Genomic DNA, 16,218 nt, shown 5'->3' on the forward strand with positions numbered 1-16,218 from the left:
GTACTAACATCATCTGCAACTAGTCAGTTATTAGATAATATGTACAATGAATTTAATTATATAAAAAAAAAGTAGTTGTAAGTTGCAATGCATGCTAATGTTTTAACTAAACAATGTTTGTCAATGAACCGATCATCTAACAGGCAAGTTCCCACTTAATAAATTGCCTAGCAATATAGTAAAAGTATTTATCAACTGGTTTAAATCCAAATTTACAGTGGTTAGTTGATTTGAAAGCATAAGGTCAGTAGATAGAAGACTATAGAGATGAAGACATCCTTAACTATACCTTTGTGAATGGTATACTTCCTCAAGAGACCTTCCATGTGGAACCCAAGTTTTTCCAAGACTCTCTGGGAGGCCTTGTTCTCTATCAAAACCAAAGCTTGCATTCTAACCAAATCAGTGAACTATTTAAACCCATCAGTGATGGCCATCTTCACAGATCTGGTTGCTATGCCTTGTCCCCAGTACTCGGCTGCTAGCGCCCGCCTGACCTACGCTCGACACTTGTCATCACCACCTTGTGGCTTGACGAATACCATTCCAATCGAACGGTCATTGATGCACATGGACCTGCAATAAGGGTGAGGAATACAAAAGTCCCTGATGTAGGAAAGTGCTTCCTCCTTGGATTTGAATGTGTTCCAACGAGTGAATTGTGTTACCTTTTCATCCCCAGCATACTTCAAGAAGTCATCAGCGTCTGAGAGCCAATAAGGACGAAGTGTGATTTCCAAAGAATTTTTTTTCCATTTTCATTTGTGATGGTTACAAGAGATGGTCCTAAAAATACTTAATTGTGATAGTTTTCTAATTTCATAGATTGGCCTGAAAATTTCCATAACAAATATAAAATGGGTTTCTTTTATTTTTATGGTTGTTAAGCTTTCGGTATTTGGATGGTGACTTAACAAAAAAAATTGTGAAATGTTCGCTGATAGTAGTTAAACTCACCATTCACCAACTGTGAAATGCTATTCTTTCATTTCAAACAGAAGATGCTTTACTAACTAGTACCATAATTTAATAGTATTTTTTATATATTTGTAAGTGAGAGATTTTAAATTCGATCGACTAACATATATGAAGATGGCATATTGAGTTTGTTACTTAATTAGATGACTGGCTAGCCTAATCCACATCTCTTACTACTACTACAACAACTAGTATTACTACTACAGTAGTTGCACCAAGATGACGTTATAAAACAAAGAAATATCTTTTTCAATGGACTGAAAGCATCTTCGACACACTCCACAAATTTTAGCTTTTGCTAATTTTGAAGTGTCACGTTTATTTTTTATTTTTTTATTTTTTATTCCTTCAACAGAGTTGATAAAATCACTCTACAAATTTAAAACTTTTGCCCACTCTTTAGATTTAGAGACTCTCTATCCTACTCCTCAAACATTCTTCTAATTATTAAAAGACTAGAATTTTCTCTTCTCCTCTTTTCATTCTCTTCCATCCCCTCCTCTCACATTCTCTATTTTGTCTTTCTCTTTCTATACAAAATTAATATAAGATGTTGACGTGGCTTAACCGTGACTGTTTATATAGGAGGGGAGGGAAGGGGAGGGGAAAAAAAGAGGGGAGAAAATCCTACTCCATTATTAAAAAATGTCTGTCAACTCATTTTATTTATTTTTAATTATCTTTGTCAACTTGTTTTTTATTAATAAATGATGGAATAATAAGACATTATTATGGTTTTGTGGTATTCCTCTTCACTTGGAAGTGAGAGGTCTTAGATTCGAATCTCGTGGATGGCGAATTCGATACCAAATTAGGTTGCTCATTATATAGCTTACCCAAACTCCTCATCTCATTCGTGTAAAAATATTGATGTACTAAAAAAAAAAAAAGTTTGAGGACTCTCTTGGATATGTGCAATTAAGCCTTGGTTTAGCATTGAGGTGCTTAAAAAAAAGCTGGAGTAAAATTTGTGTTTGGTAACTCTGCTTATTTTCAAAGTCATTGTCATTTTAAGCTGAAAAGTGACAAAAAGTTGAAGCAACAAAATGCTGCTTCTCAAAACCAACCTTTTTTTTCAAGAGGTGGGTGAACAGTAAAATTTAATGAAACTTTCATAATCTCAAAAATACCCTCCTCGGTTTCTCCTTCTTGCTGGGTTGAAGATCGAATCTTCATAGTTGACATTCTTATTTCGCCGAATATGTAGAGAAGGGAGGGGCGATGAGATCCAAGAGGTGGGCGGAGGAACTGAGGCAAGTAACGGGGGTGGCACATGCCTTCGGATAGGGGACAATGAAAGAAGCCATTAGAGTGTGCGGTGAAGCAAAGCAAAAGCAGAGTGAGCTCCTAGTTTTGATTCCCGCAAAGAGATGGGAATTGGGAATGAGGAAATGGGGAAATGGGGAGGTGGGATCTGAAGGGGGAATGTGAATGGTGGGGGTGGGATATGTAGAGGAGGGAGAGGTGATGAGATCCAAGAGGTGGGTTTGTTTTGGTGTTTGGGGACTGAGAAATCTAAGAGAGATGGGAAATAGGTAGAAGGGAAAAGACTGATTTTGTCCTGATTCTAATTGGAGAGCTCAGGGAGTTCTCAGATTTTCTTATCCCCAGCACCCAAAACACGATTCCCATAACCCAAACTTAGAGTTAAATTTGTAAGGGTGGAGATGATGATAATCTATTGGTGAGATGGTCTGAGATTGAAGGTTTGTGTGTGGGGTTATCTCGGTGGATGAGAGAGTGCAGAGAGTGCAGAGAGAAAGAGAGAGCTGAGAGTTTTTGAGAAAGTTCGGGAGTGTAAAGAGAAAGGAAGACACGGGGATAAGGGAAATGGGGTGTGGGCCCCACGGCCACACAAAATCCTCACATAAAAATAGTAATATTAAATAAAATATCATAATAATAATATAGTATTATACATTTTTTGGTCATTTCACACAGTCACATCTGTTTTACATAAAAGTTTACCAAACACTATCATATTGCTTTTTTTTTTTTTCCAAAAGCACTTTTACAAAAAAGTTTACCAAACACTCCGCTGTTTTATTTCACAGCTGCTTATTCTCACAGCACAACAGAATCAACTTTTTTTCAAAGCATAACAATACCAAACCAGCCCTAAAGATCGGAAGGAAGCAAATGATCCATTTGTGAAACCCTTTTTTGTGAGTTTTTCATTAGAAATCTTGCATAGTGGCGCCTTGCCAGTTGGTCAACCAAGGCGGCCAAAGGCTCCCATGCATACTATTTGTAGCAGTGCTTCTATTTCTTGCTAATCACACAACCATTTACTTCTTGTTTCACCTCCAAGTAATTAACCAATCCAAGGAACCTATTTGGACCCATCTCAACCATATTTCAACCTTCGAGGAAACTTCTTTTTTTTTTTTTTTGGAAAACTGCGAGGAAACTTCTTGTGTGTTCATTTTTTGTGCATTTATGTATTTAAACCCCAAAGGTTGTTACAACTTTAGACAATAACATCTTATATCCAAGAGTGATATTGAGAATTGTTCATATGGAGGGAAGTTCCGCTATGTCAAATGAAAGAGAAGGCAGTGAGATTGACTTGTCCAAGATCACACTTAGGATGTTAGATCTCGCGGATATTGATGATTTCATGGTGTAGGGCACATGTGAGAAAGTCCTAGTTTTTTTCCCTTGGGAACCTTATGCCTCCAAAGAAGAAGCCCTATACTATATCAAGGATGTTATCATCCCGCACCCTTGGTTCAGGGCAATCTGCCTTGACAACAAGCCAATTGGTTACATTTTGGTGACCACTTGCTTGGGCAATGATCGGTGCAGAGTTGAAATTGGATATGCTTTGGGGTCCAAGTACTGGGGCAAATGGATTGCAACTGTGAAATTGGTGGCTGATGACATATTCAAGGAGTGGACACATCTGGAGAGACTCGAAGCTTTTGTTATATGGACAATGTGGGATCGCAAAGGGTGCTTCAAAAGGTAGGGTTTCAAAGAGAATGCGTGCTGGGAAAATATTTTATTTTGAAGGGAAGATGTAGTGACATGGTGATTTTCAATCTTCTATCTACCGATTGGAACACTTGATGTATTTGTACCCAATAAAAAGTAATCGGACAATTATGCAAGTAATGTTCTATCTGATATATATTTTCGAAAACCTGTTTTAGTTCGGTCCTAAATCGAACCCAATCCTAAATTCCAATTTGATTAAGTAAAATTTTGGGGTTGTCAAATTAAGGGAAGGGTTGTCATTTAGTACTACAATCGAGTGATATTCCTTTTCACATGTAAGTGAAATGTCTTAGGTTCGATTCTCACCATAAGAGAATTTGAACCACATTATTGCTAACCCATTGTGAGTGTGGAAAAATGAGTTTTGATATATTTCCAATAATGAATTGTGTTTACAGCAAGGTGCCCTATATGAAGTAGCAAAACACAAGGGAAGATACACGCCACTTTCTCCTTGATGTAAGGCCTAAACAATGGCTTTTAACTTATTACAAAGCATTCCTTATTTAAGGAGATTTACATCAAGGAGTTACCTAAAGTCCCTAAAACCCTAGTTTTAAGGAGCAGTAACATGTTGCTGCAGGAAAGGCAGCGATAAGACTTGCTGCTACTAAAAACTAGGGTGGCTGCAGTAAACTTTAGGGGTTACCTTGCAGTGGCTTTTTGTTCAAGACTCCCCCTCAAGTTGGATCCATAAGATTAATGGAGCCAAGCTTGCCAAGAAGGTGCTGAAGATGTGTAACTGGCAATGCCTTTGTAAACAAACCATCCAATTGATCATGGTTACGGGTAAAAAGAGGTTGAATAACTTTGGACTAAACTTGGGCTCACACATAATGGCAATCCACCTCAATATGCTTGGTACGTTCATGGAAGACCGGATTGGAAGTAATATGCATCGTGGCTTGGTTGTTGCACATGAGGGACATCAGTACATTGCTAGTGAACCACAACTAAAATAGAAGACACTTGAGCCATATAAGTTCACACGAAGTGGAAGCCATTGCCCTATATTTCGCCTCAACACTGGAGCGAGCAATGACATTTCGTTTTTTGCTTTTCCAAGTGACCAAATTACCACCAACGAAAGTACAATAACCTGTGGTTGACTTTCGATCGAGAGCGTTGCCCTCCCAATCTGCGTTCGTATAACCTTGTATTTGAGTTGAACCATTATTTCTCATGAGAATACCACGTCCAATAGATCCCTTTAGATATCGTAGTATCATCTTGACAACATGAATATGTGCAATAGTGGGAGCATGCATAAATTGGCTAACAAGACTCACGACATAAGTAATATCGGGCCGTGTAATAGTAAGATAAATGAGTTTAGCAACTAATCATTGATAGTATCTTACGTGAGTGAGAGGTTCCCCAACAATGTCCAACTTGAGCTTGCAATCCAAGGGAGTAGTGACTGGTTTGCAATCAAGCATATCGACCTCTTGAAGAAGATCCAACACGTACTTTCTTTTGTTAAAAAACAGTCCATTATGGGAAGTTGCCATCTCAATACCAAGAAAGTAGTTTAGCTTCCCAAGATCTTTGATATCAAATTTATGATGAAGAGACTGTTTAAAGGACACAATCTCATCCATATTGTCACCAGTTATGATAAGGTCATCGACGTAAATTAACACCACCAATTTACCCGATGAACCTATTCGAATGAACAAAGATGAATCTGCATTACTCCTGGAGAATCCTACCTCTTCCAAAACCGAGCTTAACTTAGCGTACCATGCTTGAGGGGATTGTTTTAACCCATAAATGGCTTTGTGGAGTTTACAAACAAGGCCATTTTGGGAGGCTTAGGGATGTCTGGGATGCAATTGCATATATATTTCTTCTTCAAGTTCCCCATGTAAGAAGGCGTTTTTCACGTCCATTTGGAATAAGAACCAACCTTGGTTGACTGCCACAGAAAGAAGAACCTGAATTGTATTCATCTTGGCCACATACGCAAAAGTATCCTTGTAGTTCACCTCGTACGTTTAAGTAAAACCCTGAGCTACCAATCGTACTTTATAGCGCTCAATAGAGCCATCTGAATAGAATTTAAGCTTGTAGATCCACCTACTGCCCACGACTTTCTTTCCACAAGGAAGGTGGACAATACTCCAAGTGTGGTTGTCATTAAGGGCTCGCAACTCCTCATCCATAGCTTGTCTCCATTCGGTATGAAGGTTGGCTTTCTGAAACGTACAGGGCTCACGGTGGTTTGAGATAACATTGAGAAAAGTTGTATGGGAATGTGAGTAGCGATGATATGCAAGTGAAATAGGATGTCGGGCTGTATAGGTAACATAATCCAGCAGTTTGGATGAAAGTTGGCGTGTTCTTGGAGGATTTGTTTGAACTGGAAGTGGGTCAACCTCTTGATGTCTAGGAGGTGTTGTTATGGCCTCGTCATGAGACTGTGACATGTGGCAGGGACTTGAGGAATTAGGAGGATAAGAGGCATCAAGAGTAAGAGCATGAGTGACATCAACTGGAAGATGGTCCAAGTTAATATCCTCACTAGGATTAGGCAATGAAATCAAATCCTCCCAAGTCTCCCCCTTACTTGAATCTGCGATTCCTTTGTGAAAAAAAAAGGCATGGACTCCTCAAATTTTACATCTCTAGACACCACAATCTTGTTAGCAACAGGATTAAAGCATTTATACGTACCCTTTCTGAGTTGAAGAGTATCCCAAAAACACACACTTAATAGATCAGGGATCCAACTTGTCACGATGAGGTGCTTGAACATGCACAAAACATGTACATCCAAACACTTTTAAATGTGACAAATCTATGGGCCGATTTTTTAAGAACTTCATATGGTGATTTAAACTTCAACACTTGACTTGGAAGCCTGCTTATCAAATATGTAGCAGTGAGCACTCTGTGTGACCTAAACTTCTTGAGAATGTTCATGTGAAGCATGAGAGAACGTGTCTTCTCTAGGAGGTCTCTATTTTTCCTCTTGGCCACCCCATTTTGTTGGGGCATTCCAACACAACTTGTTTGATGAAATATGCCATGCATGCTTAAATATTGTGTCATGTTGTTAGACATGTATTCAATGCCATTGTCCGATCTTAATGTTTGAAGTTTGGACTCAAAGTGAGTTGTAACAAGGTTGTGAAAGTCTTTGAACATAGTAACCACTTCACTTTTGAATTTCAAGAGATATAACCAAGTGATTCTTGTAAAATCATCAACAAATGTCACAAAATATTTGTAGCCATCAAATGATTCATTAATTGGACCCCAAATATCTGAGTGTACAATTTCAAAAGGCTTACTAGCTCTAGACAAGGAAGAATTAAATGGTAGTCTAGCGAATTTGAAGATATTACAAGTGTCACACTTGATAAACATAGTAGGAAATAGCTTAGACAAAATAGGTGAGGATGGATGTGCTAGACGTTAGTGCCACAAATGTGGGTCTTGGGGCTGTTTTGAACTTAAGGATGCACTAAGTTGAAGGCCTTTGGACAGTGAGCAATTTCTTGGCAAATAATAGAGACCATTGAGAAAGAAACCTTCACCAATCGTCTTCTCGATGACTAGGTCTTGAAAAATCACATTTTTTGGTGAGAAAATTGCAAGATAACTTAATGTTTTGGTAATTTTTCCATTGGAAAGAAGTTGAAAAGGGAAGGCAGGAACATATAGGGCAGTGGACTCAACTTGGTTCGAAATTAACCTAATTTTTCCTCTACTTATAACAAAGACTCATTTTCCATTTTCAACAGACACTTAAGATGACATATTTTGAAATCCATACAAGTTTGTTCTTTGGTTTGTCATGTGATTAGTGGCACCCGAATCAATGATATAACAATCATGCACACGAATAGTATTTAGAGTAGTAAAAAAAATGGAAGATACCTGGGGCAGCTTCCTGTGGTACACCTTCAGCCTCTGCTAGGAACCTCGCAAACTTGCCAAGCATCGCAAAATGGTTCTCGGATTCAGTCATCGTTGCCTCTTGACCATTTCCATTCCGTTTCTTGTGTTGAAGAAATGAAGCAAATTCATTTATTAGAGCAGCAGGGTTTGAAGTAAAATCCAACAGCCATCAGTGTCGACATAATTTGAAGTAGACTCTACGTGGTTTTCCATATAACTGACTTTGTATGGTGAACTAGCAACAACCTTGTATGGTCCCTTGATGTCCTTGTTTAACTTTGGTTTCTGCTTGGGATGAAGTATCCAGCACTGATCCTTGGTATGACCAATATCACAATAGCCAATTCCAAGACAATGATCACACTTCAAGTCAGGACGCTTACCTTTGTAAACCTTCACCTCAAGTGGCTAGTAGTTTGAGGCATATGCTCGAGATTCTCGTGTGACAACTTTGGTGTCTAACTACATGACCTGTCTTTTAACCTCTTCACGTTGAATAGTGGCACACACACTAGAGAAAGACGTAAGTTCTGAAGTCATCAAAATGTGACTTCTTAAGTCTTCATACTCTGAGCTTAAGCTCGCTAGTAGTTGAAATTTTTTGTCCTCCTCGGCTCTTTTTAACAACACCATAGCATCTGTGATGTGGGGTTGATAAACATCTAGCTCCTTCCACATAGTGGTAAGGTTGCCAAGATGTTGCACGAATGACTTGTTTTCTTGTTGAAGAGCTGCAACGTCTCTCTTAAGTTGAAAGACACAGACCGAGTTGTTTTGATTGCCATACATTTCCTTCAATTGGTTCCACATATGTTGTGAGATATTAGAACAGCTGAAAATTTCAGCAATTTTCCTCTCATAGAATTTAGCAGCCATGACATAACTAACTGATCTTTGCATAGCAATGCTTCATAATTTGGAGACGAAATTTCTGGTGCTTGAATGACTCCATTGATGAAGCCGAGCTTGGCTCTTCCACCAAGAACCAAAGTAACTGCCATTGACCAAGGGAGATAATTAAATTCATTCAGCAAAATTGAACTAAGTCTTTGAGTTAGGTTGATATCAACCTCAAAGAAATTTGTAGGTGATGAAGCAAGAGTGCTCTCAACTTCTTGATTGATTGAATTTTCTTTTGCCATATTGTTGGCTGAGAAGAGTGAAAGACCATGACAAAAGGTTGTAGAGACAGGTCTAAGAAGGACACTGCTCTGATACTATGTGGAAAAATGAGTTTTAATATATTTCCTATAATGAATTGTGTTTACAGCAAGGTGCACTATATGAAGCAGCAAAACACAAGGGAAGATACATGCCATCTTCTCCTTGATTTAAGGCCTAAACAATGGCTTTTAACTAATTACAAAGCATTCCTTGATTTAAGGAGATTTACATCAAGGAGTCACCTAAAGTCCCTGAAACCCTAGTTTCAAGGAGCAGCAGCATGTTGCTGCAGGAAGGGTAGCGATTAGACTTTCTGCTACTGAAAACTAGGGTGGCTAAAGTAAACTTTAGGGGTTACCTTGCTATGATCTTTCGTTCAAGAGTGAGGCTAAGCCCACCCCCTCCCTCCTAGTGTAGATAATATCGTTTCTTTTCAAAAGTTAAAAATAGGGTAGGAGTTGGAGTTGTAATCAAATTGGTAAAGTTATTTCATACGTTTTAATCAATGGTAAAGTTATTTTCATATATACAAGTGGTCATCTACCACAGTGGTGGAGATGAGTGTTGTCCTTACACCAATGCGTGGATTCGAACCCCGTTTGCTTTATAATCTAATATGTAATCTAACAAATATATCGCTTGACAAAAAAAAAAAAAAAAAAACAGAAGAAGTTATTTTCATATATTAACTATACTATTCTTTCACATAGGGTTAATTACAGTAACATCCCCTGAAGTTTAATGTATTTTCACAAAACTCCCCCACGTTTAAAACATTACACTAATACCCCACATTTACTTTCACATAACCCTTGTTGGTCAAAAAGTCATATTAATAGGCCAAATCTACCCTTACAATTACGTACAAACAAAATGAAAAAAAAAAAAAAACCTTTATAAATAAAAAATAAAAGAAATCAAATTAAAAATTAATAAAACATTAAAACAAGCAAAAAAATTTGACAGAATCTCACATCTTCTCCTCCTCCATCTTCTTCACCCTTGAATCCAAACATTTAACTTCCCTTAGTTTTTTCACTGCGGACCCACAATTCCCAACTACCCTTTCCCCAACTCATTTCCAGCAACACCCTTGGTTCGTATGTGCTGATTTAGGGTTCTGGAACGCTTCGTATATATATGATACAAGAAAAGAATAAAACTACTGTAATGAGGAGTCAACTCACGCCAATAAAAATTATACACAAATCAAATGTAGAAAACATGAGAAGATTTCAGAAAATCAACGGAGATGGATTCAAAGAGTCGAATACAAGCAATTTGTTGTGCAGTTGAAGATCAAGAAAATGCATCTAGAGAGAAGATGATGAGGTTGAAGCTCAAGAAAATGCAGCCAGAGAGAAGATGATGAGGGACAAATAATAATGTTCTTGTTTTGGACAAACGATAATGTTAATGAGTTTATTTGTTAAATGTTAGGAGGTAGCGAGACCGGTAGGGATCGAATCCGTACTAAAATATACATGTCTACTATTATTTTTCATCATTGCGGTAGATCGTTGTATGTTTATTTATAAGATTAAAATATTTTAATGTAATGTTTAATTTGATTTGACTGTTCTATTTATTTATAAAATCTCCTTTTTAGTATTTAAGTAATTAATTATAAGGATAGATTTGTCCTATTAGTAAGACTTTTTAACCAAAAGGAGTTATATGAATGAAAATTAAAACGTTAGGCAATGTTAGTGTAATGTTTCAAACGTGAGAGGATTTTATGAAAACACGGTAAACCTCAGGGAGTGTTTCTGTAATTAACCCATTCTTTCACTCAAATTTGACTTTTTGTAAATTAAAATAATTTGAAATATAAAATTTTAAAAAATAAGTTCATTGCCTTATATTTCATAGGAATTTTACTATCATCAATCGTACGATGACAATTCTTTCTCCAAAACACATGATCGATTAGCCCAGTTGCACTAGGGTACCGTTTAATACGTAAACGAGACGAAATGGGATATAATGCGACATAACGGAGTTATGTGCTACGTTTGGTATGCATAGGCCGGAATAGGACAATTTTTTTTTTCAACGTTTGGTACACAGAACGGAATGAAACAAAAAGATTAAACGACTAGCGTACCCATGTTCGTTGTTTTTTTTTTTAAAACAAATGATATTATCTACACTTAAATGTTGAAAAGTGGACTAAGTCTGGGCTAGCTGTGAGCAAGTCCAAAACGACGACCATGACCCTGTCGTCAAATGGCGGCAAAGAAGGAGGTGAAAGAGATGATGCCAATAGAGAGGGAAGTCCAGTGAAAGTTGGTATTTGGTTATTACGGCGAGATGGGACCAGTGAGTGGATTCTGTAGCAGGTGAGATGACGCTGCCATGGTTTCGACAGAAAAGAAGAGGAGGCATTAGATCAGCATATATGGGATCGACGGAGGAGGGGATATAGGTGGGATCGACGGAGAAGGGATTAGTTCAGCATATTTGGAGGATCCTGAGATCCGGGAATCTTGTGATCGTGTTCATTTATCGTATATCATGCGGTTAGTTTTTGTTAGATACTATTTATATTTAATTTTAAATTTTAAATGATTTCTGACCGCACAATGTATCATAAACGGACACGATCACAGAATCCCTGGAATTCTCAGGAAAAGGATTCGGCAATGATCCCTTTCCTACTTGGAGGGTAGAATTATTGCGAAAGAGAAGGGATAATTTGTCCAACAAAGTTCTAATTTTGTGTTCCACATAGTGGAACAAGTTTGTTCCACGGGAGGAGAGTGTGGAATAAAAGATTGGACCAAATCTGTTTCAAGAACAATGCGTGCCATGCTATTTTGTCACGCTAACCATGGGACGAACTACTTTCGTCCCACTGCATTCCATCCCATCCTACATAACACAATAATAACAAAAATGTCTTCTTCACAGACGAGCAATCACCCAGAGGGGCCCCAACTTTGTGTAGCCACTTGCCTTGTGGTGCCTTGTTACTTGGTCAACCAAGGCGGCCACAAGTACCCGTACTATTTGTGGCAGTTTGTCCAATTCTTGCTCACGACTCAAAGTTAATTGACTAACGCAAGGAACCCAGCTGGACCCTCTTCCATTTAATCCAACATTATCTCCAAGCAACTTCTTGTGCCCTCACTTTCTATGCATGCTAAACCCCAGATGCTCTTCAGACAATACTCAAAAGTGAATAAATATATTGAGAATTGTTCATATGGAGGGAAGTTCTGCGATGTCAAATGGAAGAGAAGGCACCGAAATTGACCTGTCCAAGATAACACTGAGGCCGTTGGATCTCGCGGATATTGATGATTTCATGGTATGGGGCACAGATGAGAAAGTCACAGTTTTCTGCACTTGGGAACCCTATGCTTCCAAAGAAGAAGCCCTAAACTTTATCAAGGATGTTGTCGTCCCACACCCCTGGTTTAGAGCAATCTGCCTTGACAACAGGCCAATCGGTGCCATTTCAGTAACCGCTTTCCCGGGCAATAATCGGTGCAGAGGTGAACTTGGATATGTTTTGGGGTCCAAGTACTGGGGCAAAGGGATTGCATCCCAGGCTGTGAAATTGGTGGCTGATACAATATTCAAAGAGTGGACACATTTGGATAGACTTGAAGCTCTTGTTGATGTGGACAATGTGGGATCGCAAAGGTTACTTGAGAAGGTGGGCTTTCAGAGAGAAGGTGTGCTGAGAAAATATTGTATGTTGAAGGGAAGGAGTAGGGACATGGTGATTTTCAGTCTTCTCTCTACGGATTGGCATACTTGATGTATTTGTACCAAGTAAAAGTAATAGGAAAATTATGAATGTTCTATCTGATATGTACTTATGATTTTAATTGGTAAAAATGTAATGGTATTTCATGAATCCACCTTTTATATTATAATGATAATGTTTGTGTCTTCACTCCTCCCACTTATGATTTAACAAATCTTTATTGTTCGAACATCATAATCAGAACAATTTATTCTCTTTATCATCCTTTAATGATTATGTAGGAAAAAAATTATTCAATTCGAGATTGTTTAGTCATCCATATGTCTTTGTTTAGTCATCCATATGTCTTAAACCAATTAACAGTTTGAGTAACAAGCAACATTATCATGATGAACCGTCAATTTGTTTTATGCATATGAATGATTAAAAGATTTTCAAATTGAATAATTTTTGCAAATATGATTTTTAGATAATGATGAAAAGAATGAACAGTTCTGATTTTTATGTCTGGACGGTAAAGATTCATTAATCGTAAGTGGGGAAACACAAACATATATTATTCTTTAATGATTAATTAAGAGGCTTTATTTGGTCTTCTTCGCCTAATTTCTCTAGGCAAAACCCAGACCCAGACCGTTGAGGAAGAGCATGATGGCCTTCTTCAGGGATTTGATCTTCTCGGTGTTGTTTCCTTCAAGGGTTTCCTTGATCTCAGGGAAGCAGTGTGAAGTTATTGAAGTGAGAGCTCTCTCTCTCTCCTATGCAAACATAAAGACTGCGAACGTGACACAGAGTATGCATTCCAATGTGACAATTTCTGAGGCTAATGGAAAGAGCTTGCAGGAGAACCTTGAGAGTGAAAGCCTCTATCAGAGACCCAACAAGTTGCATAATTCATCTGGGTTGAACCTCCTGTCGAGGGCGTGGTGCCCTTGTCGAAGTAGACCAGGAGATTTGGGTGTTTGTTTGGTTGGAGGGGATTTAGTATTTTGATTCTAAATATGTAAGTAAAGATTATAAATAGTCACAACAGCTAAAAAAATTATGAATAAACAATAAAATAAATTATCTTTTTACATCCAAAAGGATAAATTGTGGTTTGATCTCTGAACTATTACCCTAGTTGAAATTGACCCCCTAAAATATTTTTTTGGTAAATTAGCTCTGTGAACTATTTAAAATCGGTCAATTAACCCATTGACATTAGATTGTGGAATCAATTCCGTCAAATTCAATGGTAAATTAGTCATTTCATCATCAATTGTTACTTGTTAGCTCTAACCACCAATAAAATTTTGACATAAGGACACAAAATAATTCAAAAACATATAGCATAATGAGAAAACATAAAAAAACCAAATGTTTACATAACATATCATTTCACATTGTCATTACACATTATTTTGTTTTCGAATGTCATAAGTTCATTGATGGTTATAGTTGACAAGTAAGAATTAATGAAGGAAAGACTAATTTTCCTTTGAATTTGACCAAATAATGGGTGAAATCCAGCGACAGGGGGTTAATTAGCTGATTTCAAATAGTTTAGGGGGTTAATTTATCAAAAAAAAAAAGTTCAAGGGACAATTTCATGTGGAGTACTAGTTCAAAGGGTCAAATGTCAGTTTACCCCACCCAAAATAATATCATTTTAGTCATTTAACATAGTTACATCAATTTCAAATAAAATTTTGCCAAAGACTCGAAAATTGATTTTTACACAAAAAGTTTACCAAACGCTCAATTGCTTTATTAATTTTCACAGCACAGTAGAAACATGTTTTTTTTTGTTTTTTTAAACACAGAAATACAAAACTAGCCCTAAGGGTGTCGTCCCTGTCTAGTTGTGCTTCATAAAAAGTGAGGAATATCCTATTAGAGTACAATATATATTATACGTTTTTACAAACTATTATTAAACACATTGGAATGTTATCATGCATATACTTTTAAGAATTCATCCATGCGTGTATATTTCACTTCTGGGTGAAGCTTTGAAGCTTCTTCTACTCCTTCTCCCTTGATTTCAGAGTTCGTCAGATTGCTTTCATAGAAAATGTGGTAAAAATGCCCGACACCAACCTAGCTTGTATAGTCCGTACCTGAAACATAATATTTCAGGTAGAGAACAAAATCAAATTAGTACATAAAAATAAAACTCTCTAATGCTGACTAACCACAAGTAGATATGAATGTTCATTGATCTCGTTCAATGTTGCTGACAGATTAACATCCTATAATTTTGAGAACTAAAAGTACCCCTACTAAATGGTGTTAGATTGTAAACCATTAATTTTGAACATCACACAATCCGAGAGTTCAAATCTAAATTCTTAGCACTAAGTGGTGTCAGTTATTTTAATGTGTCGATCAAGCATGTGGTCTAGTATCCTAGTGGATAAGATGTTGGGTTTCTACCTACGTGTCTTGGGTTCAAAACTCTCATCTCTCCTGAATTATTGTAATAGTTTTCAACTCTTCCCTAGAGACATTAATTAAGCACGTACGAATGAATATATTGTTGACGGGTATATGTACACATCAACAAGAAAGGTTTTGACAGATGGCTTACACGTCAGCCAAGGTTGTTAGGATTGTAGTTAAATAGCTAAAATGATAAGAAAAGTTAGTTTCTGGTGACTTAGCTGTGAAGTGAAGGTTGTAGTATATAATAACAATCTCTCTGTAATTCTCGATCAATCAATACATTCATAGCAATTCATTCTTCTTTCTCTTCTCTCTCTCTCTACATTCTTCTGTGAAGGTTTTCTTTGCTTTCTTCTTCCTTCGGAGATACTGAGCTTAGTGTTAATATGGTCGCCGGAGGTTGATCCTTGGTGATTTTTCGCTCTTCCGCGGCATGATTTGTAGTTGCTCGGTTCCTATAGATGATTTGCTGATTTTGGTGAAGTTTCTTAGTGCTCAAATTATGGTGTTTCAACAGAGCAAAGGTTTGTGCATTCTAGCTGTTTGTTGATTTGCATCAGTGAGGATTTCTTTCTGTTTGATGAATTTCAAGGCCGATTGCCATTATTTGTCAGAAATTGTGAAGAGTTACATGGTTGATAATCTTTACTTGTCGATATATCCTTGCTTATTACTCTATTAAAGGCCGATTATAAGAGTGAAATCTTGATTGAAGGCCGATTGCCATATTTTAGTTTCTTGTCATCTCTCTTCTTTGAAGGCCGATTTCCGAAAAGGATGTTGTTTCTTGCTTGAATTTTGTTTGTTAAAGCCCAATTGCCAAAGAGAATTTAATTCTTGATTATCATCTTGGAGGGGTTTCGCTAAGTAATCTTGATCTCTGTGATTGTAAAATTTTATGTCTGGTTTTTCTTGGTTGTAAACGGCTTTGGTAATAGCAATCAAAATGTCTGATAATACAATGGAATCTGTGAAAATTGAAGGTCTTCTAGGAATGTTGATCGTGAAATTGCGAGATGATAACT

The 16,218-nt window shown here is 37.3% G+C and overlaps 1 protein-coding gene and 2 pseudogenes across 1 annotated transcript; 2 read left to right on the forward strand and 1 right to left on the reverse strand.

The window, feature by feature from the left end:
- Positions 1 to 48: 48 nt before the first annotated feature.
- LOC126609159 (uncharacterized) lies at positions 49 to 758 on the reverse strand (annotated as a pseudogene).
- Positions 759 to 3,496: 2,738 nt separating this feature from the next.
- On the forward strand, positions 3,497 to 4,050 carry LOC126606204 (uncharacterized; annotated as a pseudogene).
- Positions 4,051 to 12,113: 8,063 nt separating this feature from the next.
- Positions 12,114 to 12,955, forward strand: LOC126606318 (uncharacterized). Its single transcript, XM_050273683.1, has one exon. The coding sequence runs from the start codon at positions 12,257 to 12,259 to the stop codon at positions 12,815 to 12,817; it is 561 nt and encodes a 186-aa protein (XP_050129640.1). The 5' UTR covers positions 12,114 to 12,256; the 3' UTR covers positions 12,818 to 12,955.
- The last annotated feature ends 3,263 nt before the right edge of the window (positions 12,956 to 16,218 follow it).

The sequence above is a fragment of the Malus sylvestris genome, chromosome 16, assembly GCF_916048215.2.
Source record: "Malus sylvestris chromosome 16, drMalSylv7.2, whole genome shotgun sequence".
NCBI lineage: Eukaryota > Viridiplantae > Streptophyta > Magnoliopsida > Rosales > Rosaceae > Malus > Malus sylvestris.